The sequence below is a fragment of the Rhinolophus ferrumequinum genome, chromosome 21, assembly GCF_004115265.2.
Source record: "Rhinolophus ferrumequinum isolate MPI-CBG mRhiFer1 chromosome 21, mRhiFer1_v1.p, whole genome shotgun sequence".
Classification (NCBI taxonomy): domain Eukaryota; kingdom Metazoa; phylum Chordata; class Mammalia; order Chiroptera; family Rhinolophidae; genus Rhinolophus; species Rhinolophus ferrumequinum.
In genome coordinates this window covers 7,509,702-7,536,602 of record NC_046304.1, presented here as the reverse complement: position 1 = coordinate 7,536,602, position 26,901 = coordinate 7,509,702, and the positions used below count along the sequence as shown (strand labels likewise).

Here is a 26,901-nt window from a genome sequence, read left to right as displayed (position 1 = left end):
TTAGTTTGAGGTTGTGGACATTTTAATTCAAGTCCTGGCGAAGTCTCTGATTTTCTGATCATGAGCAGAGATCAAACAATAGGATAAATTCTGGATAAACTGCCATAGTGGCTGAGCAGAAATACTCTGGCTCTGTAAAAATTACATTGAAGCCTCAGCACCCCATGAGGGTGAATGATTTTGAGAAACTGAGAATTTGGAGAAACTTACTAAATTAGAGTTGATAATAGAACTAGCCTGTTGGACTTTCTTGTAACACATTTTTCTATTCTTAAAAAGTTTGACGGTGTAAGAAACATTATACAACTCGTTAATGACTTATTAGCAAAAATTTTAAGTTACCAGGGATTTTTCAGGTCTCAGAAAACAGCATATAAAGGCAACTAAGTTTTCAGATTTAAGATCATAATTCAGCATCTTCAGTTAACATGAAAAAAATGGACAGAATATTGAAACATTAAGCTTAAAAGAATGCAAATGTTTAGTTTATGTGGGCTGTTACTTTATGATAAACTATTGTGCTGTTTGGTAAAAGCCAATTGTTTATTTATCCCATCTCTGCCTTTTCTCCCTAGACTGTGAAAGCACTAAACCACTTAAAAGAAAACTTGAAAATCATTCACAGAGGTGGGTATAGGATTGTGTTCTATAGAACAATTTTTCCTTAATAGGAAAAAAATATTGAAAATTACAGTGTCACTTTTTAGCAAAACATACTATATGTACCCTAAAACTTTATTATTAATTTAGGGTATTCCCCCCCTTTTGGGGTTCTAAAATTTCATTCTAACTTATTAGTATGTTGTACTTAGAAATTAAAAGAGATTTTGCTGTAAGTTCTTATTCCTCTTAGTTGAAAAACAGTTATTCATTTGTCTGACAATTAGTGTTTCTCTGTATAAATGCTCTGAATAAAGCATGAAGGTGGTTCTGTGGAGAGTCAAAGACGAATCAGAAGAGTAGTACCCTTGATCATTTTAAAGGCACGCTACTGTTCCTAGCAAATGTTTCTTCTTCACTTTAGAGAACATTTTTGCAAATTGGGAGAGATTCTTGAACTAGTATTGTACATTGAAATTTCTCTAAAACATTTGTATTTGTGAGAACAGCGATCTCGGCCTTAATTAGACACAGGTCTAGATTTTTTAAATATTTGATGTAGATCTATTGGAAGACAGTGGGAATCCTGAATTTAGTTCAGCAAATAGATTAAATAGTTGCTCTATTTATTACTATGACAGACTCAGTATTGAGGTGGTGCTTTTGAAGAGGCACACAAGTTCACAAATCTCAGTAAATTTGAAAAGGACAGAAAGTCAGGGTCATATTCAGAGACGTGAAAAACTTTGAATTCTAAGAAACATAGTTTCTAGTGATTAAAGAAATTAGTAATTGGCGTATTTATTAAAGTAATTGTAGTTTGGGGTTAACCCTGCCTGGACCATTGAAATTAGTTAACCGTGACCGTCAGAATATTTCATTTACTTTTTCCTGGCATAATGCTTGTTTAAAATAATATTAGAGTATCGCCTTTATCTTAGGGCTACTTGGTTACCTTAGAAATACCGATCACTGTCAAGCACTAAGACAGTGCCTGAGGGAGGAGTAGAGTAAGAGGGAAAAGCTTCAAAAATAACTTAGGTTTTCCGACTACTAAATAAATTGATGAGTTTATAACAGTCTTTTATCAATTAGGATCAGTTAGCTTTTTGCTGATTATAGTGCTTTTGATGACAAGTAACAGGAAATCCTAATAACTGACTTAAACCACAAGGAAATTCATTATCTGTTGTAGTCAGTCCAAAGATATGGTGGCTGCAAGCACAGTATGATTAGTGTTCAAGCTCCCTTCTTTAGGCTGTGCCATCGCTTATACAGCGCCATCCTCAGCGTAGTAACAACTAAAGCAGGTGCTCAGTTTCACATCTAGACATGACAACCAGTCGAAGAAGCTCCCTCTTCCCATGTGGCTGTCTTAGGAGCAGGGAAATCTTCCTTATATGTCTGTTTTCTCTTGGCATTCACCAGAATTGCCTCATATTCACCTGCACTAGTCCCTGGCCCGGAGCCCGAGACTACCTTGATAAGCTTAGACCAGTCAGGACCCGGAGTTTGGAGGTGTGGGTAGAGCTACACAGAGGAGGGTGGGTACCTCAATAAAACGCCGGTTCCGTCAGAAAGGACGGTACGGTTAGGAATGGATGTATGATAGGGAGTCAGCCATGTCAGTGATGCTAAGAGGTCTTTCCTGGGTTTTTCTGTAGGTCACTTTTTGAGTTATAGACAGATGTTTTTTGTACCCTGTGTTTATTTTTAATCTTTACTTTTTATTCATTGAGCCATGATAGTAACAACAGAGTGGATAGAAGGATTAAGGTAGGATAGAGAATTAGTGAGCAAAGGGGGAGAAGTGGCCAGACTGATTAGCATACACGGGCCGGGAGTTGCTTGTCAGTGAGGAAGAGGAGAGAACCCAGAGGCCAGTTTGGTAAGACTGTGTAAAACCTGCAGATCCAAATGGAATGGATTTGCCTTTCTCAAATTTGCAGGAAAGCACAAGCACTCTGGGAGTGCTAAACATGAATCTGGTTTCTCAAGCACGACTCTTAAGAAAAGGTTTGGGGGGGGAGAAACTTGATGAAGCCCTCTAAGAAAAGAATTGTACACTTGAAAACTACCATGTAGTTTTGTTGGCCATTGTTACCCCAATAAATTTTAACTAAAAAAAAGATAAGAACAATCTCTCAAGTAGAAATAATTATTAAGTGGATGCACTTACTGTGTATAAATAATGTTCAGGCACTGTACTAGGTGTTTTTATTTCCACAACCCCATGAATTATGAACTGCTGTTTTCGTTTTGTGGATAAGGAAATTGTGGTTGCTACCAAAAGGTTCACAGGTCACATTGTGAATTTCACATTGTGAATTTCAGACCCAGATTTTGAACCTTTGCTTCTCTGATCCCAAAGCCTGTGGTCTTTTAGATGTACAGGATTGGATACTTTCCTAAATTAGATAAAGTTCTCCTTTAACTAAATTGTGGGTTTATAATTTGTATACTTTGTATTTAGTTGTATAGCCTTTGACACATACTGTAGAGTAGCTTAGTATGCTCTTACGGATCAAATCCATTCTTCATATTTTGACTGTTAAGTGTCAAATTTGAAACAAGTAAATGAATATATAAACCTTTTGATAAAAACAAGGACAACATTATAGAATGCCTAAATATATTGTATGGCATTCTTTGATCTTGAATTTTTAAGTGTTGGCATTCAGAAAACTGTTTTTTCGTATTTCTCATCTTATATATGTGAATTTTAAGGACTTGATCACTTATGTTGTCTAACGTTTTTCAATATTTTTGCTTAAAGTACCTTATGATATAGGTCATTTGATTGATTACCTGTACACTGAATGATATCTATCTCTTGCAGATATCAAACCTTCCAATATCCTTCTGGACAGAAGTGGAAATATTAAACTCTGTGATTTTGGCATCAGTGGACAGCTTGTGGACTCCATCGCCAAGACAAGAGATGCTGGGTGTAGGCCATACATGGCAGTAAGTACAAAGGCCAACCTTCTCGCTTGATAGTCGTAGCACAGAGAGCCTATGCCCTGTGGTGCTGAACTTCTGAGGACTCTGCCATTGGTCATACTTTCACCATACTGCACTATTTTCCTCTTCCTAAAGACCAAACTCAGGTTCTAGCTTCTCCATGAAAAGGCAAAATGATCCCAGTGAACTCCTGTTTCATGGTCTCACTCTGTTCCTTTTATCTGGTACTTAGCATTTGTGGTCTTCTCTGATTACTATTTTTTCATTACATTCAACTCTACTAATCAACCAGATGGTTAGTTCTCAGAAGGCCTCTGTGTTTCTAACACCCTCTATGCTGTATTGACTAACAGATAACATTGTAGTAGATACATTGTTAATGTGTCTTAGGTCGTTCCTAAGTGATGCTCTTTCCAGTTAGAGAAGAATGGGAAGACTTGAGCTCCTAGTAAAACTCAGTATATCTTATAGAACCTGAAGCTATGTTTTGAATATCGCTGTTCCCTTCTTTAGAGGTGGATGAAGCACACTGGCAAATGCCAGAGTTGATGCCTTAGTATTTCCCAACCTGGAGCCTCTTTTCCCTTCTGGGAGACAGACCTGCACTCTCCTTGTGTACATATCATGCTCATCTTAGCCCAGTGCGTTTGCATATACTGTTCCTACAGCCTGGATTTTGACCTAAATTTGACTGGAAATTTAGTGTCTGTATTTTAATCATTTTCCCTAGGTGTTGATAGCTTCCTTAATGTGGCCGTGGTTCTTTGGGGACCAGCAGACTCCTCTAGTTTCTGTTTCAGTCTTTAAAAACTCTTTTAAATTAAAGATTAGCTTAGAATTGAATAACATTTTTTCTCCTTTTATTTGTTAGTTTCTTTCTTGATTTATATATTTGCAAACCCAGTACTATAAGCAATAGAAGAGGAAGAAGAATCATAGGCTACATATTATAGCTTTTTTATCTTGTTTATGGATGGGCAGGCTTAGTGCTACCCCCAAATTCACACTTATTTGAAAAACTTGATTATGTGTTATCTTCAGCATTATTTGAAAGTAAATTTTACATCAACAATTCTTTCTCTTTTCATTTATCTCTCAGTCTATAAATAGTGTAAGGCACAGCATTACATGTATTTTTTGTACACATTCTGTTACCTATACTCAGGTCATTGTATTTAAACATTTTCTGTTATTAACAGTATTTTAGAATTGTTAAAATTTTTAATATTCCATTTTTGTTTTGTTGTATCTTTTCATGTCACCTTTTCTACAAATGAAAATATCAGAGTTGTGTGTGTGTGTGTGTGTGTTCAAAAGCAAGAAAAAAATTAAATATGAAGTATTTGGGAATTTGTGTAATTTACGTATTTAGTAATGATGCCCTGAGAATTAAGTGTAAAGTGTTATCTAAACTTTTAGGGCTTGTCTCAGTATTAAAGTTGACAAAGTGTTTTTTCTGTGTAACAGTGGCTAAGACTTATATTTGATTTATGTTGGATTTAAAAAAATGCAGTTGTAACCCTGATAGAGTTGAAGTAACTGAAGAAAGACATGCACTGTCAGTTTTTGCGTAGAAGTAAGTAAGGGTCACAGGCCCAGGAGGTTTTTCTTTTCCTGCTCACCTCCTTCAGCTTGGAGTGAGCAGGCTGATAATAAACTCTCTGCTTCTAATCTTTACTGGACTATATGAAATGCTTCTGCCCATTCTAGTTTTCTGTATAGATGGACAACAATGTACTAATCAGCATTTATTTTACAAGCCTCTAAGTGACTTGACTTTTCTTTGACACATCTTGACAGAAGATACCAGCAGTGTAACTTGTCTTTTTATTTAAGACTTATCATTTGTCTTTAGTCTATAGGAATTGTGATTTCTTTAAATTATTTAACATAAAAAGTGTATAAAGTGTAAAGTTTAAATGTAAGTTTTTCCATAAACCAGTTGTTAACATTTTGCCACCCCCCCGCCTCCCTACACACACACACACACACACACACACACACACACACACAGGTATATATATACATATCTACATACATACATGTGTGCTCTGGACTATTGAAAGGAAGTCACAGATACGATGACTTGTAATCTAAACACTTTAGTGCTTATCTCCCAAGTAAAAGGGCATCCTTCTACATAACCACAGTATCATTACCATACCTAAAACATAAACCTAGAAGAGATTAACAAGAATTTCATAGTATCACCTAATACTCAAATTTCCCAGCTGTCCGAAAGAAATGTATTTTATGGCTGTCAGTCGAAGGTCACAACAGGATCATACATTGCTTTCAGTTATTACATTTTGTATTTTAATCTAAACTGGTCTAGACCGTTTTCTTCCTCTCATGACTGACTTTTTTGGGAATATTGTTCAACTGTCCCACGTGCTGGATTTGCCTGATTGTTCCCTCGTGACTAATTTCAGACCATATATTTTTCTGGCATGGGCTCGTCATAGATGATGGGTAATTTACGAGCATCACATTGCGAAGCACAGAATATTAGGTCATTTCCCCAATTGTAATGCTTATTGACATGCCTTTTTTCCTTTTAAGCAGTTGAAACATTTACAAAATAGGAACTCATTTCCTCATTTTGTTTTCTGTTTCCCTCCCCCAAATGAGTAACTGATAATCTTCATTTTTGAAGGATTCCTTCACCCTGTGTCCTTTCACCCGTCCCTCTGCTACCCTCCAACTTGAAGAGACTTTTAAAAAGTCACTTCAGTTTCCCAATCTTTTAGAAGCTTTTCCTCTTGTAACTCTTTGTCGCGTCCAACACAACAAGAGCAGTGGGAAGCGAGAAGGGCGGCACAAGAAAGATAGACGAGAGTAGAGTGAAGCAGGGCCAAGGGACTCAAATCTCAAGGACTGAGCCCCGAACGGTCCAATGCATGGCTTTTATTAGTTAGGTGTGGAAGTAAAAGAAGTAAAGCTTGTCAATCTCAGGATCTGTGAATCCCATACATTATAATAGGAAACTGATTTAAGCCAATCACCCTTGCCTGCAGGCAGTGGAACCCTAAACCTCAGGATAAGTACTTCGCCAAGCGATAAAACCTTTATGCATATGCACAGATGGAGAGCACATCATTGAGTCACTTCCCCTGCAGGTTTGTGGGAAGGAATGCAGCCACAGAGGCAGAGGCTCTCCTTAGCCGGGGGAAGGTAGGGGGCTGTGCCCACCCCTATCGACCCTGCTAGTTCCCCAGATGGTCCCCACATGGCTGTATCTGGCTTGGGTTGCCCCCACCCCCCCCAACCCCCCTCCACCCCCCGTGGGGAATCTTACCCGTCATTGACTAGCCAGCCATCTTTTGGGGCCAAACAGGGAGACATAAGGTGCAAGCAAAAAGTCCCTGAAAGGATCCGTCTCACAGACTCCTTTCTTTGGGGACAGGTACGAGGAGACAGACGGGTAGGCTGCTGCATGGCAACACCTTTTCTTCTTGTATTATAGAAGCCCATCTGTATTAGTTTGTAAGATAGTCTTAATTGGTTATAGAAATAACTCATTTCATAGCAGTACTTTCTGAAGTATGCTTTACTTTCAGTTTATTTATCTTGGGCATTTCTAAAACCCAACATAATCTTCTCTTAAAATACATACAGCCTATTAGGCAGGTATCAAGTTACAGCTCATCAACATTAGGGAATTGTTGATATGTTCAACAAATCTGTAAATAACTGACTCATTCACTTATATTCTGTTTCTCTCTCTGTCCCTTTGGCTTCAAAATTACTTTTCAGGATGTAATTTTCATTTTCCACTCATATACAAGGCTTTTTCCCCTTTGTCTGATGAACATTCAGATTTTCATAATGTCTCAAAGAAATTATTTAGCAGTTCCTCTAAGACTTATTTTCATTGAGAGGCTTTTTATTACTGATTCAATCTCTGCTTGAGATAGATCTGTTCAGATTTTATAATTCTTCTCAGTCAGTTTGGGTAATTTGTATGCTTCTAGGAATTTTTCCATTCCATCTAGGTTATCTAATGTTGCTATACAATTGTTCATAGCATAGTATTCTCTTATAATTCTTTTTACTTATGTAAAGTAGGTAGTCATGTCCTCACGTGGATTTCTGATTTTAATTATTTTCACCTTTTCTTTTTCTTTCTTAGTCTAGATAAAGGTTTGTCAATATTGTTGATCTTTTCCAAGAACAAACTTTTGGTTTCTTTGATTCTCTGTTGTGTTTCTTTTCTTCTTCTTCTTTTTTTCTTTAATTTTATAATTTCTGTTTCATTGATCTCTGCTTTAATCTTTATTATTTCCTTCCTTCTGCTATCTTGGAGTTTAGCTCTCCTTTTTCTTGTTATTGAAGGTATAAAGTTATGTTATTTGAGATCTTTCTTCATTTTAATACTAGTGTTTAAGGTTATAAATTTCCCTCTGATCACTGCTTTGAATCCTGTAAGTTTTGGTATTCAGTGTTTTCATTTTCATTCATCTTCAAGAATTTTCTAATTTTTCAGTGTTTTCTTTATTGACCCTTGGTTATTTAGCTGTGTTGTATAATTTCCATATATTGATGAGTTTTCCAGTTTTCCTTTTGTTATTTATTTCTAGCTTCATTCCGTTGTGTTCGGAGAAGATACATTGTATGATTCAGTCTTTTAAACTTCATTGAGACTTGTTTTGTGGACTAACATATGGTCTATCTTAGAGAATGTTCCATGTGCACTTGAGAAAAACGTGCATTCTGCTGTTGTTGGGTGAACTTATCAATTGTTCATTTTGAGGTTTCTAGATGTTTTTAAATAAGTTTCACATGGTACTCAAGGTATCATTCTGCAAATAATTTTTGCCTTGGCCTTCCTCATATTTATTGATCTTTCTCGTGTGTGTGTGTGTGTGTGTGTGTGTGTGTGTTTCTTTTTCTCGTATTTACTTTGTTGCTTTGGCTAGAAGTTCTAGATCAATGTTGAATGACATTATTAGTAGGTTTCTTGTTTTGTTTTAACTTAAAAGCAAATGCCTTTTTCTGATTTACTACGTTTGTGTGTACATCTGTGTGTGAGAATATGTGTGTATGAGAGAGGGGATCAGATTGAATTAGGAATGGCTATTACATTTTACTAAATGCCTTTTTGGCATCGTTTAGTACATGATGAAATGTTTTTCTGTGTAACTACTGTTATAATGAATCATAATAACATATTTCCTGTGGTTGAACCATTCTGGCCAGAAACAATCCCTACATGGCTCATTGTTTATATGTTTAATGTATTTTTACATTTGCTATGTTAATTTTTATGATTTCTGCATAAAAATGTTTAAGTGAGATTGATTTATAGTTTCCATTGTAAAGGTTTTAAAAATTGAATTGGGAAGGTTTTCATCTTTATTTATTTTATTCATATAGTGAGAATTATTGATCATCTAGTAAGCAAAAGCATATCTGTGGCCTCCTTGAGCTCAAAAATCTTCCCCAGGTATTAGAACATTTGTGGTAGCATGGTTTTCTGTTCTTTGAGGTTGAAATCCATCTTGGCCAGGAGTCTTTGGGGAATGACAGATAATTCTTTGAAAACTATGAAGTTTTACTGTTTCCTTAGCATCAGCTTGTGTGTTTGTGTGTGTGTGTGCACGCGTGCACACGCGTTCAATATGTACGAGTTCAGACAATTACGTTTGTGAACTCATCCTAGAAAAAGTGCTATACACTTCATTGCTGAATATCACTACAGTCACCTTTGAAGTACTGCCCTTGGGAAGCTATGCACTGATGCTAGTGCCTAGTCCACCCTTCAAAGCAATTTTGGAACTTTTTCTGGAATGGCCCTCAGAGCTGTCGTCATATTACCCTGGATGTCCTGAATGTCATCAAAATGTCTTCCTTTTAATATTTCCTTTATCTTCGGGTAAAGAAAGAAGTCACTGGGGGCCAGATCAGGTGAGTAGGGAGGGTGTTCCAATATAGCTATTTGTTTACTGGCTAAAAACTCCCACAGACAGTGCCCTGTGAGCTGGTGCATTGTCGTGATGCAAGAGCCATGAATTGTTGGTGAAAAGTTCAGGTCGTCCAACTTTTTCACGCAGCCTTTTCAGCACTTCCAAATAGTAAACTTGGTTAATTATTTGTCCGGTTGGTACAAATTCATAATGAATAATTCCTCTGATATCAAAAATGTTCATAAACTTAATTGTCACACCTCATGTACTCGTACATATACGTTTTCTTAGTTGTTTTAAATGTTGGATGTAAGTGTTGTGTACTAGAGTGTGTGTTTTATTTCCAAGGCTGTGGTAGTATTAAATTTTATTCAGTTTCTTTAATACACCTCCCTTTAAAGATGGAGACTAAGTACAGCCTAGAGTGTGGGTTGAACTTAGTGACTTGGTTCTAATGAAGAGCATATGGCAGAAATGACAGTGTGACCTTTCTGAAAATAGGCCATGAAAAAGCACTGTGGCTTCTCTCTTGCTCTTTGTTCTTGGATTGCTCACTTTGGGGGAATCCAGCTGACATGTGAAGATACTTAAGCAGCTTTATGAAGAGACCCATGTGGTGAGGCACTGAGGCTTCCCACAGTAACCATGAGAATGAGCTTGGTGACAAATTCTTCAGCCCGGTTAAGCCTTCAGCCCCTGTTGACATCTTACTTGCAGCCTCATGAGAGATCCTGAGTCAGAATCACCCATGAAAATGCTGCCTAAATCCTGACACACAGAAACTATAAGATAATTAATGTTTGTAGTTTTAAGCTATTTAGTTTTCAGGTAATTTGTTACACAACATAGCTAACCACTATAAAGTGTTTAATTGACCCTTGTTAATTTTTGGCATATTATTTGCTTTCAAAGCATTTTAATGTGTACATTTTTGCCTTTTGGGACACATTAAAATTCTTTTTAGCATGATAAATGATCAATTAAAAATGAAATATTGGAAAAGGTCTGTTCTGTATTATTAATTACATTTATTCAATGCTTATTTTTTGCCCCCCAAAATGAGAAGGATTTGTTCAAAATTTGTTAAAATTGTGGTTGTCAATTTTCCCTCATACCTTGGTTTTCATTTTATATATTTCAACACAAAGTATCTTCAGTTGTGTGTTTATTGTAAATTATATGTTTGTTTTGGATAGAAAATTGTTTTAGCTATCACTTTTTGCATTTTTGTTAATGTTACATATCCTATTCTCTAAGTTGGTATTTTCCTTTTATACTTTAAAAAAAAAGCTTTTTGTTTTTCATACCCGTACTTCTGATTTAGATTTAGAATACAGGGTCTTTAATTAATTTCATGGATCTTAAATCTTTACTTCTCTCAAAGAATAATTTTCAAAATTTAAAAAAGTATTACGCGTACAGATAAAGAATGAACATGTATCAAAAATATATTTAGCTCATTAATGAAAACTGGACAGACAGAATGGTGAAACTGGCTTAAAGCACATTTGGGTATTTCAGTATTTACAGTCACTGAAGAAAGAATGTTGGAATGAGATGGCTAATTTAAATACAACACTGCTTATTATCTCTAGGTCAACAAAACAATAACTCTTGGGGTTATTGGACAGAAATCATTTGCATCCTGACTGGACAGAAATCTCCAAGTTAAATCATGTAACTTAAATGTCTGTGTCCTAATAAATAATAAATATCAAGTGAAACAAACATGCACTTAAATAATCCTCGGGTCGGCTTGTTAGACAGTGCTCCAGTATGACACTGAAAGGAAATGAAATCCTTTCTTTGACTTATTTCCAGGAATTGGATAAGTTTTCCTAACATACACATGCTAGAAATTCCAGCTCTTAGTGACCTAAACATACAACAGTCAGAATGACCTTCTACAAATGATAGCCACTCATTTTAAGGATACAATTTGAATTTTGACAAATGTTACTTACATAATCATCTCCTCAATCAAGATATAAAACATGTCTATCATCTAAAAAAGGTCATCAGTCCTATTTTCTGTCACTATATATTTGATTTGCTTTTCCTAGAGTTTCATATAAATGTATATAATCTTGTGTGTATTTGTTCATTCTTTTTATTGCTGAGAAGTTTTGCGCTGTATTGATACACCAGAATTTATTTATCCGATCACCTGCGGATAGCTTGACATGACTGTATTTTTTAGTACCTGCTGTGTTTCTCCTTTTATTTAGGTCTTTTTGCTCTCAGCAATGCTTTGTAGTTTTTAGTGTGGAACTCTGAAGCACCTTTTAATTTTATTCCTAAGGGATTCGTGTGTTTTGATGCTACTGTTGTAAATGGAATTTAAAAATACATTATTAATATTTTGACATTGTGTCCTGTGACCTCGCTGGTTTCGCCATTAATTTTAGTAGAATTTTTCTATGTAAACAGTTGTAGAATTTCAAATGTCTATGAATAAAGACAGTGCTTTTTCTCTTGCCTTTTTGTACTTGCCCAGAGCTCCAGTAATACTGCATAGAAATAGTAGTGCTTTGTAAATGTGATACGTTACATTGATTTTCAAATATTAAGCCAGTTTTGTATTCCTGAGACAAATTCCACTCGGTCATGTGTTGCTGGGTTAAATTTGCTCATATTTTGTTAAGCATTTTTGTGTCTGTGTTTATGAGGGATTATTAATTGTGTTGTAATGTCTATGTTAGGTTTTCATAATGATTATATTGGCCTCATAAAAACAAGTTGGGAGGCATACCCTCCTCTATTTAAAAAAAAAAAAATTGTGTAAGATTGGTGTTGTTTGAAAGAGTTCACCAGTGAACCCATCCAGGTCTGGACTTTTTTTCATGGAAAGATTTTATTAACAAATTCACTGAAAAATCGTTTTAAGGCTATTCAGATTTCTATATTACTCTTGGTGGGTTTTCATGTTCAAAGAATGTCCATTTCATCTATTCCTGTAAGGTCAGTAGTAATGCCCCCTCTTTCATTCAGATTTTGTAATTTGAGTCTTCTTTACTGTTGGTCAGTGTAGCTCAAGTTTTGTCAATTTTGTTGACCTTCCCAAATAATGAACTTTTGCTTTTGTTGATTTTTCTCTGTGCTTTTTTTGTTCTCTGTTTCACTTATTTCCACTCTATTTTTTGTTATTTCTTGCTTCTACTTGCTTTGTGTTTAGTGTGTTCTTCTGTATCAAATTCCTTAAAGCTGTCAAGTTACGTTATTTCAGTCTGTCTTCTCTTAATGATTCATGTATTTAGTGCTATACATTTCCCTTTGAGCACTATTTTCATTGCATCCCGCAAGTTTTGATACGTTGTAATTTCATTTTGATTTAGTTCAAAATATTTTTTACATTTTCTTAGACTTCTTCTGTGATGCGTGTGTAATTTAGAAGTATGTTGTTTAATCTTCAAATATTTGGGGATTTTCCAGGTATCTTTTGGTTATTGATTTCTAATTTAATTCCTTTGTGGTCTGAGAACATGCTATGTGTGATTTCAGTTTTTTAAAATAAGGTGTTTTTTATGGCCCAGAACATGCTCTATACTAGTGAATGTTCTATGTGAACATGAGAGAATGTGTGTTCTGCAGCTGTTGGATGGAGTGTTTTCTCTCTTAGTCAACTATTGGGGATTTTTATGTAATGTCTTATCAGGTAAATATATTTGTAACTAAAAACAGCATAGCTTCCAGTGAAAATTTATATAGCCACTATACTCATGTTCCAAACAAAATACGTAGGTCTCCAAACAAGTTGCTGCTGACAGGCTGAGAATATAATACAGTCGGCTATTATGCTTTTCTGGACATGTCTTTCAACAGCAGTTGTTCAGTCTCAGCTAAGGATCCATTGTCTGCTCCGTGCCCCTGATACCCTCTCTCTTTTCTTCTCCATTTCTAACACTGTGTAAACAATGGTCTCTTATTTCAAGGAAATGTAAAGATGCTCCCTTCACTGAACTTACTAAAAATGATTTTGCTATTTATATGAGAGGACAATATATTACTATATTGGCAGTGTTTAATGTGGTTAAAAATGAATAATAGACATACGCATAATGATAAATTTAGCTCCTATTTGCTTTTGTATCTCAAATATATTGCAGTATGGCCTTATTCCCTGAAACAAAGAAGACTTAGTCTGTGTCCACACACCCCCACCCCACCCCCCTCCCTGGTTAACCACTACTTGCTACTAATCTGACTCTGCAGTTCTTTATTTTTTCCAGTTTTGTTCCTGTGTCTCCATTTGTCTGTCCTCAGCTTCAGGTTTGCAAATGATTGTCAGTCCTTAGGGGGAAATAATTAAGAGTTGCTTTGTGGTCCCTTTATGGGGGGAGCCATTGAGTTTTTTGGTTTTGGTTTTTTTCCCTTTTGATTGTTTTTATGATGAATCCTATTGCTCCCAGTCTGACCCTAGCCATGGATCCCTCTGGGAGTTTGCTGGCTTTTTGCTTCCATTTGCCTGTCCCTTGAGGGTATGTGTAATTAATGACAATAACTTCTCTTTGTGTTCCAGCCTGAAAGAATAGACCCAAGTGCATCACGACAAGGATATGATGTCCGCTCTGATGTCTGGAGTTTGGGGATCACATTGGTATGTTTCTGTTGACTCAATCTTATCGTGGTAGGGTAACAAGAACTGTAGAAATGAAAGAAAATTTCATCCGTCTTTCCCCCCCACCCCCTTAAGAACAGCTTCTTGTCTCTTCTAGTCTTTGATTTTATTCACCTATTTTTTTTTCGCTCATGGTTATTTCACAGGGACTATGTCTTCTAGTTGTTGAAAAAAGTACGTTTTATACCTTAAAAATCAAATCACAGTTGATTATTTCCCTCAAGGTTTTATGAAGTGCCTGGGGCTCCTTAATGTCGCTCCGCACGCCTGGGCCCCACTTGTACGAATCAGCACCCACACTAAGAATGGGAACAGGGCAGGGCAGCTCACCTGCAGGCTCCTCCCATCTCAGGCAAGCGTAGTATGTCCAGTACAACTGCGTAGAGTGTGCATATTAGGTGTACGTATTTATGTGTGTGAAAATAGTTTCAGCTGGGAATCTCCTAGTCACAACAGGAAAGCCACAAATGAATGAACTGAAAGTAATTCTATTGTTGAGGACCAAGAACTGCCTAGTGACAATTCTATATGAAAGTTCTACCTTAGAACAACACTAAGAAAGAATAGTAAGAAAGCTGCTTAATCTGCAACTAATAAGCACAATTAAATAAACTTTTTTTGTCCTCACCTGTGGACTGATTTGAAATTTTGGTTCTATCTACACCATTTGCTTACTTCCTTATTACCAAATTTTGTTTTGAAGTTTTAGATTTATTTTCTTGTTCTTGCTGTTTTACCAGGGCTTGATTGATGGTAGTTTTTTCTACAGCTTCTTTCACACTGGGTGTGAATTTTCCATTTCTAGATGGGGCTTTGTCCTGTTTGGTAGACAGCCCAAACCTTTTCCTTCCGTTTTCCTCCCATCTTCAATAAGATCACCCAGTCCGGAGATAGCCCAGATTCAGAGCAGTGAACTTTTCTATAGCTTAGAAAATGATCTCCATTTGTTCATTATCTTTATATAGTACTGGGATCATTTTCCCATGAATCAGAATCACAGTCCCTTGCTAGTTAATCTTGGTGAGTCACGTCGCCAGGCCTAATGAATTCTGTGTGTAGAGAGGTGAGGGCTAATAGCTCACCCCTGCAGAAGACGCCCATCTAGTTTCCCTCGTGACCAGATATGGAAGGTAGCTCCTGGAGTCTCTTTCCATTGTGATGCCAACTGTCTGAAGGAGAAGGATCCCTTCCTTTTTAGTGAGGAGAGCACATGGAACTTGGGTCTGCTACTGATCCTAAAGACTGCAGCAAGATCTGTAGCTTCCAGCTGAGGCAACTTGGCATATATATAAGCCATAGTAATGTCACAAATACCTATCTGTCCAACCAGTTATATTTAAAAAGCAAATATTTACTTCATTATAGAAAAAAACTTTTGTTCTGTGAAAGGTTTCACATAGAAACAATTTTACCAAGTTTCTTTAGTACACCTGGTTAAACTTTGTTTCAAAGCGAAGTATTCAGTACTTATAACTGCTTCATAATTTATTTTTCATATGGATAATCTTACAAAAGTTATGAAATGTGTGAAATTAATTTATAAGGTGTGAAGTTCTTTACCTTATGATATGCATTCTGCTTTTTCCTTCTGTTATGTTCTCAAGAATGAATTTAATGAAGTTATTCCTGATGCTGTGAATAACCAATAAGGTTTATTTCCTTTGCATTTTTATCGAAAAGAAAACTCAGCCAAAGGAATGAATTTCTGTGTGTGTGTGCATGCATTCCTGCCTGCTTTCCCACGGGCATACGTGTGTAATTGGAGACAGTGATGAGCTGAAGATGGCCTCTTTTGGGGGAAAAAAACCTTCCCATAACGGCTTTCTGTTTGAGAATGGCTTTATGTTTGCTTGATAACTTTCCTTTCATTGTATAAATAGCTATTTAGTATTTGACTAATTGACAAAATCAAATCTAAGCTGGAAAAACTCAAACAATTTTCTCAGGTTGTGCTATCTCTCATATGCCATCTTCCGCTCTAATAAGTTTTGAGTCTCATCATATTAAGATGTCAATCACCTGTCAATGAACATAAAATGGATTCATTTAGGTCATGCTGTAGATTTAGATGTTTTTTGAAAAACACAATTTCTAGGTTTTCATTATCCTCTGAACAGAGTGGGAGAAAGATGACACTACAACTCACAAGTATTTTTGATCTTGGCATATTGAGACATAGAGTCCATAACATTTTTCGGGTCTGGTTTGGTTTGGTTTAGGGATATTGTCCTGAGCATCACCATTGGCGTTCAAGGTGAAGGATTTTACCCTGACTTGGTTCCTTCAGTAATAGTAATATCTGGTTGCGGTTGAAATTGTAGCAACTACAGAATGGCTATAAACAGGATTTATACGTTGTTTCCTTTGAGCTTAGATTGGACTTTTTGTATGTTGAATATTCTTTTACCTGAGAAACGAATTTGACCACTCTTCTGGACATGGCCTTCCATTCAGATGGCTATAAATTCTGCAGATACTGTACTAAGAAAGTTCTAAAACCAGCCTTCCAGAATTGTTCATACAAAGGGCTCAGAACCAAAGAAGCTGCCCTGGAGAGGCACTGAGAGGACATTGTCTGGGCTTAAGTTTAGTGTTTCTTTTTAGTCCAAGTCCTTGAATTTGGTTGATACAGAATTCTCTATATGATCTTGATTCTAAATATCACTTCCATTTAGCCTTAATAATTCTGAAGAGTCTACCTTAACCTGATAAGGGTTTGATTGAAAGACTTTAATGAGTTTTGCTTGGAGTTTAGAGTTCAATGTGGCTGTTCCAGCGAGCAGTAGTAAATAACGCCATAGTGTATTTTGCTTTTTCCTCTGTGTTCTCTTTAGTACGAGTTGGCCACAGGCCGATTTCCTTATCCAAAGTGGAATAGTGTATTTGATCAACTAACACAAGTCGTGAAAGGAGATCCTCCACAGCTGAGTAATTCTGAGGAAAGGGAATTCTCCCCAAGTTTCATCAACTTTGTCAACTTGTGGTGAGTACCTGATTCACAAACACTCAAACATGTGCTGAGCACGATGAGGTTTACTTAACCTTAGCTGCACTGGTGCTTTACACTGGGGGAGGGGAGCCTTCATATCACTCTGCCTTCTGAGCTGGGACTCTGGGTCACCATGGCTACACGGGAGGTTCCAGCTAACCTGCAGAGGCTCCACTCTCTTAACGCTACTACTCAGGTACCAGTGAAAATCAGATGGCAGTGGTGGAGAAGCTGCTGCCTTTAGATTCCTAGTACCTTGTACAAGATATACAGCTTAGGTGAGACTGAGCATCCTATTCTGCTGTGGTTCTAACTGTGGGATTGTACCAAAATCACTGGGAAGCTTTTCCTAAGTCAAGACCGTACCAGCTCAGACTTTCAGGGATGGATCTCTGCCCTGACATAACACATAACATGGCTGGGTGTACATAGTACAGTCAGGCCCAAAACTCAGTTGGTAGTACTGTATGCTGGCTCTCTGAAGACTTATTCTAAGGAAGGTATGAACCTCACACCTGTTAATGTTGTTTGTTCACTTTTTATCAGGTGTGTGTGTGTGTGTGTGTGTGTGTGTAGCACATAAGAATAAAAATATGCAGATATAACAATAATACAATTGTGTGTTGTGCTGTTTTAATCTGTATTTTAAATACAATCTGTTTTGTTATCATTTGACTATTTTTGATAATTATTGTTTATCCAACATGATTTAAAAATAAGAGATGTTTATGAGCAAAAAGCCAGAATGTTTAGTATATCTTCTTTTCATTCTTGAAAAATGCTTTTCCTTTTCTCACATTTTTTTATCACCAGGCATGCTGTTTCTTTCTACTCTTTTTAGGTCCTATAAAAACTTACATTTTATTGTCTAGCATTGCTCTCTTTTCAATTAATTAGGAAACATATCTTTGACTCGAGTTTGCAAGTCCCTTTCATCTTCTCTAACCAAATTCTACATTTGTGCTGGTTTTCAGAGGGGAGAGGATTTCCTCAACATTTTCCAGATAGAAGATCATGACGATGACTCAAATTGGCTGTTTCTTCCTTTTTAAAACAATCTATTTTTTTATCAACTTGCACACATATATGCAGTTCATATAACTGCATAAATGTGATCTTTTTCTATATTCCATTTTAGTGAAATAGTTGATTAAAAGAGTCTGTGTGAGTCACAGAGCATAATATCTGAGATGATCACCTGTGGACCCTCGACCAGGGTTTCTTTCTTCTTAATTTCTTGATACCTTTATTGGTTTTGTTTTATATATGTATAGTTCTTGTATATTTTTTAGTCGTGTCCCTTCGTGCAGTCCTCTCCTGTAGATAATAGTTGTAGACATCAGTGTCCCATTGTTTTCCCTGAGTACATTCATGTTCCATCTCATTCCAAATCATTAGGGTCTACAGGTGAAGTACGTCTATTTTTGTAGTATGCCCCTATCAGCTCTCCACGTTTGTCCATTCTCCCTTCCACTATCTTTGGGCATTTTTCTATCATCTCTATCCAGAACCATTCAGATTTCAAAATGAGTTTGCAAACCAGAATTCTAAAATAGATGAAGTCTAATGCTAAGAAAAGCAACTGGCAAAATAGAACACACATTTACCTTAAATCAAGATGAGTTTATGGCAGTCTCAGATACGCTTGGAAACAAAAAAAAAAGAAATCAAGGAGCACAGAATGAGAAGTTCTAAGATGAATGTAATAGAAATAACAAAAGACAATTCTGAAAGTTGAGAAGCAATGTTTAAGGAGATGATAGTAAAGGCATTTGAGAATTGATCCAGGATATTCTCAGATTGAAATTAGAGACTCTGTATCATGTAGGGTAAACAAAACTAAATTTATACCAAAAGGCATTGAAGCAAAAGTGCAGAACAATAACGAAATAAAAGTTAGCAGGAAGATTCCCAGGGAAGCAACATTCACAAGTCTTACCTCCTGCCCTAATCTCAGAGCCGGTTAAGGTGGACCCACTGGCACTGGCTGGGGGAGAAGAAAGTTTGTTACCAAAGGAACCGTCTGAGGGACCATAAGGATTTCCAAACATGGGACAGGGAAGAAGGAATAAATCACTTGTTGAAAAATTGTTGTATATTTTTCGAGGTCTAAAGAACATACAAAGCATGTATAATGGAATCCAACTCTTGAAGACATCAAAAAGGGAATTTTCAAGTCATTGTACAGCCGAGCTGTTCAAATTAGCATACAGCCATTTCAGTCTTTCTCAATAAAAGATTTTTTAAAATGTTAGCAGGTAGGATTGATTAATTAGACTGTCAGCAAATTTGTTATCAGCAAAAATAATTGCCAGAAAACAGTGGCGTCATAGCTCCTGAGGGCTGTAGAAAAATAATTGTCAACCTTGTCCTAAACTTTTATACCTGGGCACTCAATTATCATTCAAAATACATGATAATATATTAGGAAATATAATGGATTTTTTTTTTAATGGAAAGACTTAAGAGTTCATTCATAGATTTATAGATTGTTTTGAAAAGATGTACTTGGCCAAGAAGAAAAGTAAACCCAACAGAAGGGTGTTGCAGGTTGTATCTAATCAGTCATTAGATATCGGCTGCCCCGGGAAGGCTACAGTAGCTCGCTTCGCGGATATAATCCCTAGGAGGCCTACAACTGAGGGCCGTCTGCTGGCAGCACTCTCAGCGGTGGAGGAATAAATCCTTCCTTCCTACAGCGGAATTCTGTAGCTGTATTCCATGTATCACAGGGCAGTGCCCACCATAAAATGTGTGCAATATGAAAAACAGCATTAAGTTTAGAAATAGGTGAACTATGTTGCCCAGATTAACTAACTTCGGATAGTAAAAAATGAATTTGAGATTGGAGGAGAGTGGTGATTAAGCTGTGGTCCGAGATCAGGTAAAGATATGGTCCACTACAGAGAAAATGAAAATCCTTTTGTCAATAATCATTAGAGAAGTAGAATTCAAAGGGAAAATACCAGCAAGCGAGAGGTTTTTCATACATCAATGTGGCACTTAGTGAAGTTGTACTGTTGTAAACTTTTAAACCAAAGAACACAGATTGAGATGCAGAGTGTAAAAAGTTTTCAAATCTAAGGATAAATTGATGAAGTTTGTATGTAGTTTGCCTCCCAGATCACTGGTTTCTCTTTGGTGCCTGTATAAATACATCTGTACGTATTTAGAAACACATATATGTGCACACACACACACACTTTTATACTTATACATAAATTCATATATTTAACTGAGAATATACATTTAGTATTCTTCCATGCAGCTGTGCCATAATTTATCCAATTTTCAATAGCTACCTTGTTTCTGATTTTTCTCTATTGCTCCTGCACTGAATATCCTAAGGATAAATCCTTAGATTATAGATTGTCTAATTTTTGTGTTTTGTGTTTGGCAGGTTGCCTGCTTTGTTTGTTACTTGAAGGAAAAAACTACTTGATTCTTCATAATATTTTGATGGTGCAAAGAAAAATATTTGGGGGTAAATGTGTCTCCCTTTTAATAATGTTGTTTTTATGTTATTTTAGCCTTACAAAGGATGAATCCAAAAGGCCAAAGTATAAAGAACTTCTGGTGAGTATGAGATCTTGGGAATATTATTATAGCTATTTCCTCACGCCCGAATCCTCTTAGCACACTGGTTCGCTAAACAAGCCATGGGCTTAACTGTCACAGACAAACAGCTTGACCTTATTGAGATTTTTTTTTAAACTGTTTTGAAAGAAAGATATTTGGAAAGAGAAACTTTATAATTATAATTTTCCTACTAATTTACTAGCTAGATTCTCATGGGAAGTTTTGGCCTTGGCATGTTATAAAAATTAACCGAAAGAACTTTAACATTTACTTTAAGGAGCCATTTTCCACTTCATGGTCTATGTGTGAGTAACATCCATAAGAATTTATTGTGCTTAGCTTACCTTTATTAAATGTTCTCATGTAAATTTAGATCATACAGCCAGTTCCCATTTCTTTGAAAGTTCTCACCCACCCCATGGGATCCAGGCGTTTTAAGCAGTCTCCTGGATGTGGCATCGGTCTCAGGTGTGAAGAAAGTACTGTGATCTAATAATGTGGGACTATTTTCAGAAACCACTCGTCGGTCACACTTAGCTTCTAGCTCTCTGGGATGTTAGATCAAACTAGCATGGCCAACCTCAGCAAGACCCTAAAGATGTCCCTCAGAAAGAAAACTCTTGATAGAGATGATGTATAAAAAGGTGGGTTTGTGAGGCAGATACGGGGCTGCCGGCTTTGGAGAGTGCAGCACAGAAGTTTGTAGCATAAGGTTCTACTGAGCTGCTTTTGGAGTGGGAGTCAGGAGGACTGAAACTGAACGCTTTCTGTAAGGTCCTTGTGCTGCGCCTGGAGAAGTGGGCAGGTGGAGCTTACATCTGTTGTCTGTATCCTGAGACTAACAGCCGGTGTTCATGCAGTTCTTCTCTGCGCTCCGATGGTGGCAGAGGCTCCAGCCATGTTTTGTGCTGAGGAACAGCGCTGCTCTCTGCCTCCCAAATACTCCCTGGTGTGCAGATGCGTTTCCAGACCTCACTCCAGATCGTAGCACCGTGCGTCATATTGAGGCACGCCCACACCCACTCACACATCTCCCTGCGATGCAGCTGTACTTGCCTCTTTGAGCTGGTGCCACCGTGTTTTACAGACATGGGCCTGGAGCCTTTGGTTCTATGTGCTATTGAAATTGGGAAAAGTTTACTGTGGGCTCTGATACAAATTTTGATATTTTTCTTGTTTGTTTTTTTTTTCTTGCAGAAACATACCTTTATTTTGATGTATGAAGAACGTACCGTAGAGGTCGCAAGCTATGTTTGTAAAATCCTGGATCAAATGCCAGCGACTCCCAGCTCTCCCATGTATGTCGATTGATATCGCTGCTACGTCAGACTCTAGAATAAAGGGCTGAGAGGAAGCAAGACGTAAAGAATTGTCATCCCATATCACAGTGTTTTTATTGCTCGCCCAGACACCATGTGCAATAAGATTGGTGTTCGTTTCCATCCTGTCTGTATACTCCTGTCACCTAGAACGTGCATCCCCGTAATACCCACTGACCACAGTGCTCGCGCTGGTCAGAGCCCTCATCCTGCTCTTTACCGATGAACGTGTTCATGAAATGTGGAAGTCAGTACGATCAACTTGTTGACTGTGATTAGATCACATCTTAAATTCATTTCTAGACTCGGAACCTGGAGACGCAGCTACTGGAATGGTGTTTTGTCAGAGTTCCAAATTCTGGAAGAACGCAGTGACGGATGTACTTTGTCTGAACATAGAGACTTGGGCTTGAGTGAGAAGAGCTTGCACAGCACCGAGACGCATTGCCTTCTGGAGCTGGGAGACGAAGGAGGAATTTTACTTTCTTCACCAAGTGCAATAGATTTACTGATTTGATATTCTGTTGCTTTACAGTCACAGTCGATGTTTGGGGATCGATGTGCTCAGCCAAATTCCCTGTTTGAAATACACGTTAAATCAGAATGAGTTTCTCTTTACCAAAAACTGTGTTGCGTTCAAAGAGGTGAACATTCAAATAGCGAGACGGGACAGAATGTGTTCTTTTCTCCTTTCCCAGCCCCTCTGCTCTTCATGGGGAGGACTCAGGAGTCTGCCACCTGTCACAGAAGGTGCTGATCCTAAGAATTTTCATTCTCAGAATTTGGTATGCTGCCAACTCGATGTTCCCTGCCATCAACCACCAGGACAGAAAGAAGAAAGAAGCACGGAGGACAAAGTTTACAGATGTTTTTAATACTAGTATCTTATCTGGAACAACTTGTAGCAGCTATGTATTTCCCCTTTGTCCCAAGCCTGATACTTCAGCCATCATAACTCACTAACAGGGAGAAGTAGCTGGTAGCAATGTGCCTTGATTGATTAGATAAAAGATTTCTTGTAGGCAGCAAAAGACCAAATCTCAGTTGTTTGCCATCACTAGTCCAGGCCTTCAGTTTCCGAATCTCTTTCCCCACCCGTGTAGTCTATTGCCGCTATGTGACTTTCGCTTAATCTAATATTTCGCCTTTTCCTATATCAAAAACCTTTATAATTACCAGGGATGTTCCTTAGCAAGGATTTCTAGCCCTAGATCTCTCATGTGCTCTAATGTTGAAAAGGCTGAGAAATGTGGGGCTCAGCTGGTGTGGTGGGTGATGAGGAAGCATCTTTCTAGAGACACGTGCGACCCGATGAGGAATGCAACGGCAGTCTTTTAGATAAGCTCATCACCTGCCAGAACCTCTAGCACGTCACCGTCATTTCTTGGAATTGGAATTCTACACAACAAAATAACCCCACAATAATTATGAGAGGCCGTTTAACTCTGCTGTCTTTTGCAGTGCTCCCCCCCCCAGCCAGCCAGGCTCCCCTCCCCGTAGGTGGCGCTCTGGCCTCTCTGGCACTGAGCACCAGGCTTCATATAGCAGTTAGGCAGCACTGTGAGTGGTTCACACTGGAATACAAAACAGCCATGGTCTGAGATGCAGGGGATGCCGTCCAGAAGCGCACGGTGGCAGGTATGCTGTGTCTCCTCCCAGAGTGACAGTCCTAAACACTATAAGACAATAAAGGGAGAATGGTGCTGTTTCAAGTTACATCCCTGTAAATTTCAGAATTCAGAAAAGATGGATGGCTTTAGTCCACTGGCCTGATTTCCTGTGTTCCCCCCTGCCTCCTGAACCTTAGACTTCCCAGTGTTCTGAAAGGAAGCGCCGCTGAACGTCTTCCTTGAACACCAAGCCATCGTCCTCCGTGGCTCCCGGGGACTCCAGGGGAATTTGTTTCTCTGCTCTCGCTGTCCCGGCTGGCTCAGCATAGGGTCACTTTGCCATTTTACAAATGGAGATCAAAGCAATTCTGACTGTCCAGGAGCTAATCTGACCGTTCTATTGTGTGGATGACCACATAAAAAGGCAATTTTAGTATATTAATCATAGATTATTATAAACTATAAATTTAAGGGCAAGGAGTTTATTACAATGTATCTTTATTAAAACAAAAGGGTGTATAGTGTTCACAAACTGTGAAAATAGTGTAAGAACTGTACATTGTGAGCTCTGGTTATTTTTCTCTTGTACCATAGAAAAATGTATAAAAATTATCAAAAAGCTAATGTGCAGGGATATTGCCTTATTTGTCTGTAAAAATGGAGCTCAGTAACATAACTGCTTCTTGGAGCTTTGGAATATTTTATCCTGTATTCTTGTTTGAATTCCTCCTCTATTTAAGATATATACACGGAATCGAAGTGTTTATGTAATAGTTCTATCCTTTTGCCTGCAGGTCAGTTGTAATAAATGTAGGATGTGATGATGACTTTGTAATTTGATTTTCTGAAGTCTGACCCTGAGAGGGGAAAATCAAGTAAATTCCATTAAATTATCTGTGCATTTCACATTGGGAAAAATTCTCTTCTTCCAGAAGTGTTTATGGATTCTTTCTTTTTCTCCTCTCTTCTTGTGGTTGCTATATGGTTTTGCTTTCTGTTTGAGTAGGAGTGATGCAGCGTCTCTTCAAGTTTGTTACTTTGTTGGTTGCCCTGACCAGCCCCAGCTTTCTTAATACTAAAGGAAGAGGGTTCTGTTCTTCAACCTGTGACATGGTGGAGAGACACAGCTTGTAAGAGCCCGAGGTTTGGTTGCCAGCCTTGCCTTCTGCTCCCGGTGCTGCGGCTGCCAGGTGAGCATTAGATGGCAGCTCAGACTGCAGTCACTCACTGCGACCTGAGAGAGCGGGGAGGAGAGGAGATTTTGTAGGTCAAAGACCTGTGGAGGTTAGCCCTGGGAGGTTTACAGATGGGATGACAATGGAGGTAAGCAAAAGACATGGAAGGCTGGGAACTATTGGAGACAAGAACTTTGAATCTCCAGCGCGGAATTTATCTGTTTTACCACCATCCCTCAGTCATTGATCAAATCCTGACTAGTTGACTGTATACTAATTCAGTGCCTTACTCTTTCTGTGCCTGCTTGTAACCCAATCTGAGATGTAGGAAACACCATTACGGAACCAGACGTGGTAAGGATCACACATTCTCCAGGAAAGGGTGCGGCTGTAGGAATCCTGGCCTCTCCACCTGAGCCTTAGCGGCTAGGGGAAAGGTTACCCCATGGAGTTTTCAGATCCCAGCCAAGCACCGACTCAGAGTGTCATGCGAGAGAGTAGACGGCACTCCATGCTTCAGGGACCTGACCTGTATCTGTGAGCCTCACTGGAGCCTGAGTGTAGCCTTCAAAGTCAGGTTGTAGTGTCCCCTTTTAGAGAGGAGGAAAATCAAGGCTTAGGGAAGTGAAGTTCTGAGCCCGGTAGCATTAGGGAGGAGAGCTGCGATTCAAATCCAGACTCTAACCTAATTAATTAGAAATAAGAAATTACATTAATTAAAAAACTGCCATCGAAGAAGTGTGGAGTTGAGAAGTAGGAGATTGGGGATACTCTGTTCCTAAACCTTCCCAAGGCCTGCTCTTTCGTCTTAGAAATGAGGAAGTCAGAGGTTCTGGGGGCCACAGTGGGGCTCAGGAGCTATCTAGGTCCCAATGAGTGTGACACCGGAATTCAGTATGGAGGCCTCTCCTCTGTCCCCATTAGCATAATGACATTATGTGGCAGTCACTGAGAAGGGCGATTAGGCAGCAAAGGAACTGGAGGTGGCTCTTTTCGTGCTCTTTCCCTTACTGAGTCCGTCTGTCTTAGCTGCAGGAAGATACGGGACACAGAAGGTCTTAACTGTGCCCTGGAACCCTGGAGGTCACAGGTGGTTCTGTGTCCCTGCCCTCGGCCAGGGCTGTCCGTCTCAGTCACATCCACGTATCTGCTTCCTACTTGGGATGTAAGAGCTAGGGACCTAAAACTGTTAATCATGAGTTTGTTGGTTCCCTTAAATACCTCAGGTGGTTCGAGGGAAAAGCTGAAAAGCAATAGTGAGTCTCTTCAGAGTACACTGTAAGAACCACAGGTAGTGGACAGTTGCTGTGAGACTGTGGTGTACGGAATTCCTGTAGTACGGGAGACATCAGCTTCCATTTACCCTCTGGGAATGTGCTGCACACTGAAGTGATGATGTATTTTGTGGTCTTCCCGATCTTTGACAAAAGTGAATATCCAGGAATTCTCATCTCAATCCTTGAAATCATAAGGATTAGTCGTTCAGTATCTGCGATAACATTTTTTGGTTTTTTGATGTTATGCCAAAGTGTATTTACACTTCTTAAATGTAAAATGTGAGTCTGCTGTTTAAAATGGTCAATCCCTGTAGCATAGCGTAAAGTCACAGTTGAGGAACCGAAATGTATAATGCGTCACATTTCTATCTGCGTTTGAAATGTCTGTCTACATCCACGTTTTGCTGAAGAACTGCACAGTAAGACTTGGTTTTTCCTAGCACTTATACCCAAATTCCGTGTGAACACAACTCTGAGGTAGGAAGGATATTGCCTTAGTCCAACACACAGTGTACTGGTCTGAAATAATTAGGTAATTTGCTTAAGGTCGTATGCTCATAGAGTTGAGCATCAAGTCTTTTGATGTTTTCTTGAGATTTTTCTCATGACACCACGTGTTTCCAATTTGACAATGTGATGAAAGGCAAGGTTTGATTATAAAATGGCTAGATTTTTTTGTTTCTGTTTTTTAAAGCAAAGCCTTGTTACATGCACATGATTCCGGCCTGCTTATAGAGTACATTTATTCCAGTCTGTGGAACAATTGATGAGAACATTTTTTTTTTCTGTTCCTTTGGGCAAATGCCGTTAGCAAATGATTAGAAGCATCATTACATAATTACCCCTGCTCACTTTTTATCCCAA

The 26,901-nt window shown here is 38.2% G+C and overlaps 1 protein-coding gene and 1 non-coding gene across 4 annotated transcripts in view; both read left to right on the top strand.

The window, feature by feature from the left end:
* Positions 1-24,504, top strand: part of MAP2K4 (mitogen-activated protein kinase kinase 4) — a 115,326-nt gene extending 90,822 nt beyond the window's left edge. For 2 of the 3 annotated variants that reach the window (XM_033090639.1, XM_033090641.1), the window contains 6 exons: positions 576-627; positions 3,440-3,567; positions 13,990-14,067; positions 16,923-17,071; positions 20,608-20,653; positions 21,854-24,493. In XM_033090639.1, the coding sequence (XP_032946530.1) occupies positions 576-627; positions 3,440-3,567; positions 13,990-14,067; positions 16,923-17,071; positions 20,608-20,653; positions 21,854-21,967 (567 nt within the window). In that variant the 3' untranslated portion in view covers positions 21,968-24,493. Of the gene's footprint in view, positions 1-575; positions 628-3,439; positions 3,568-13,989; positions 14,068-16,922; positions 17,072-20,607; positions 20,654-21,853 lie in introns of all 3 variants that reach the window. The other variant, XM_033090640.1, reaches the window with a different exon arrangement.
* Positions 18,987-19,109, top strand: LOC117014191 (small nucleolar RNA SNORD22). The gene has a single exon (XR_004421480.1). It is a non-coding gene; the product is annotated as a small nucleolar RNA SNORD22 (small nucleolar RNA).
* Positions 24,505-26,901: the final 2,397 nt, after the last annotated feature.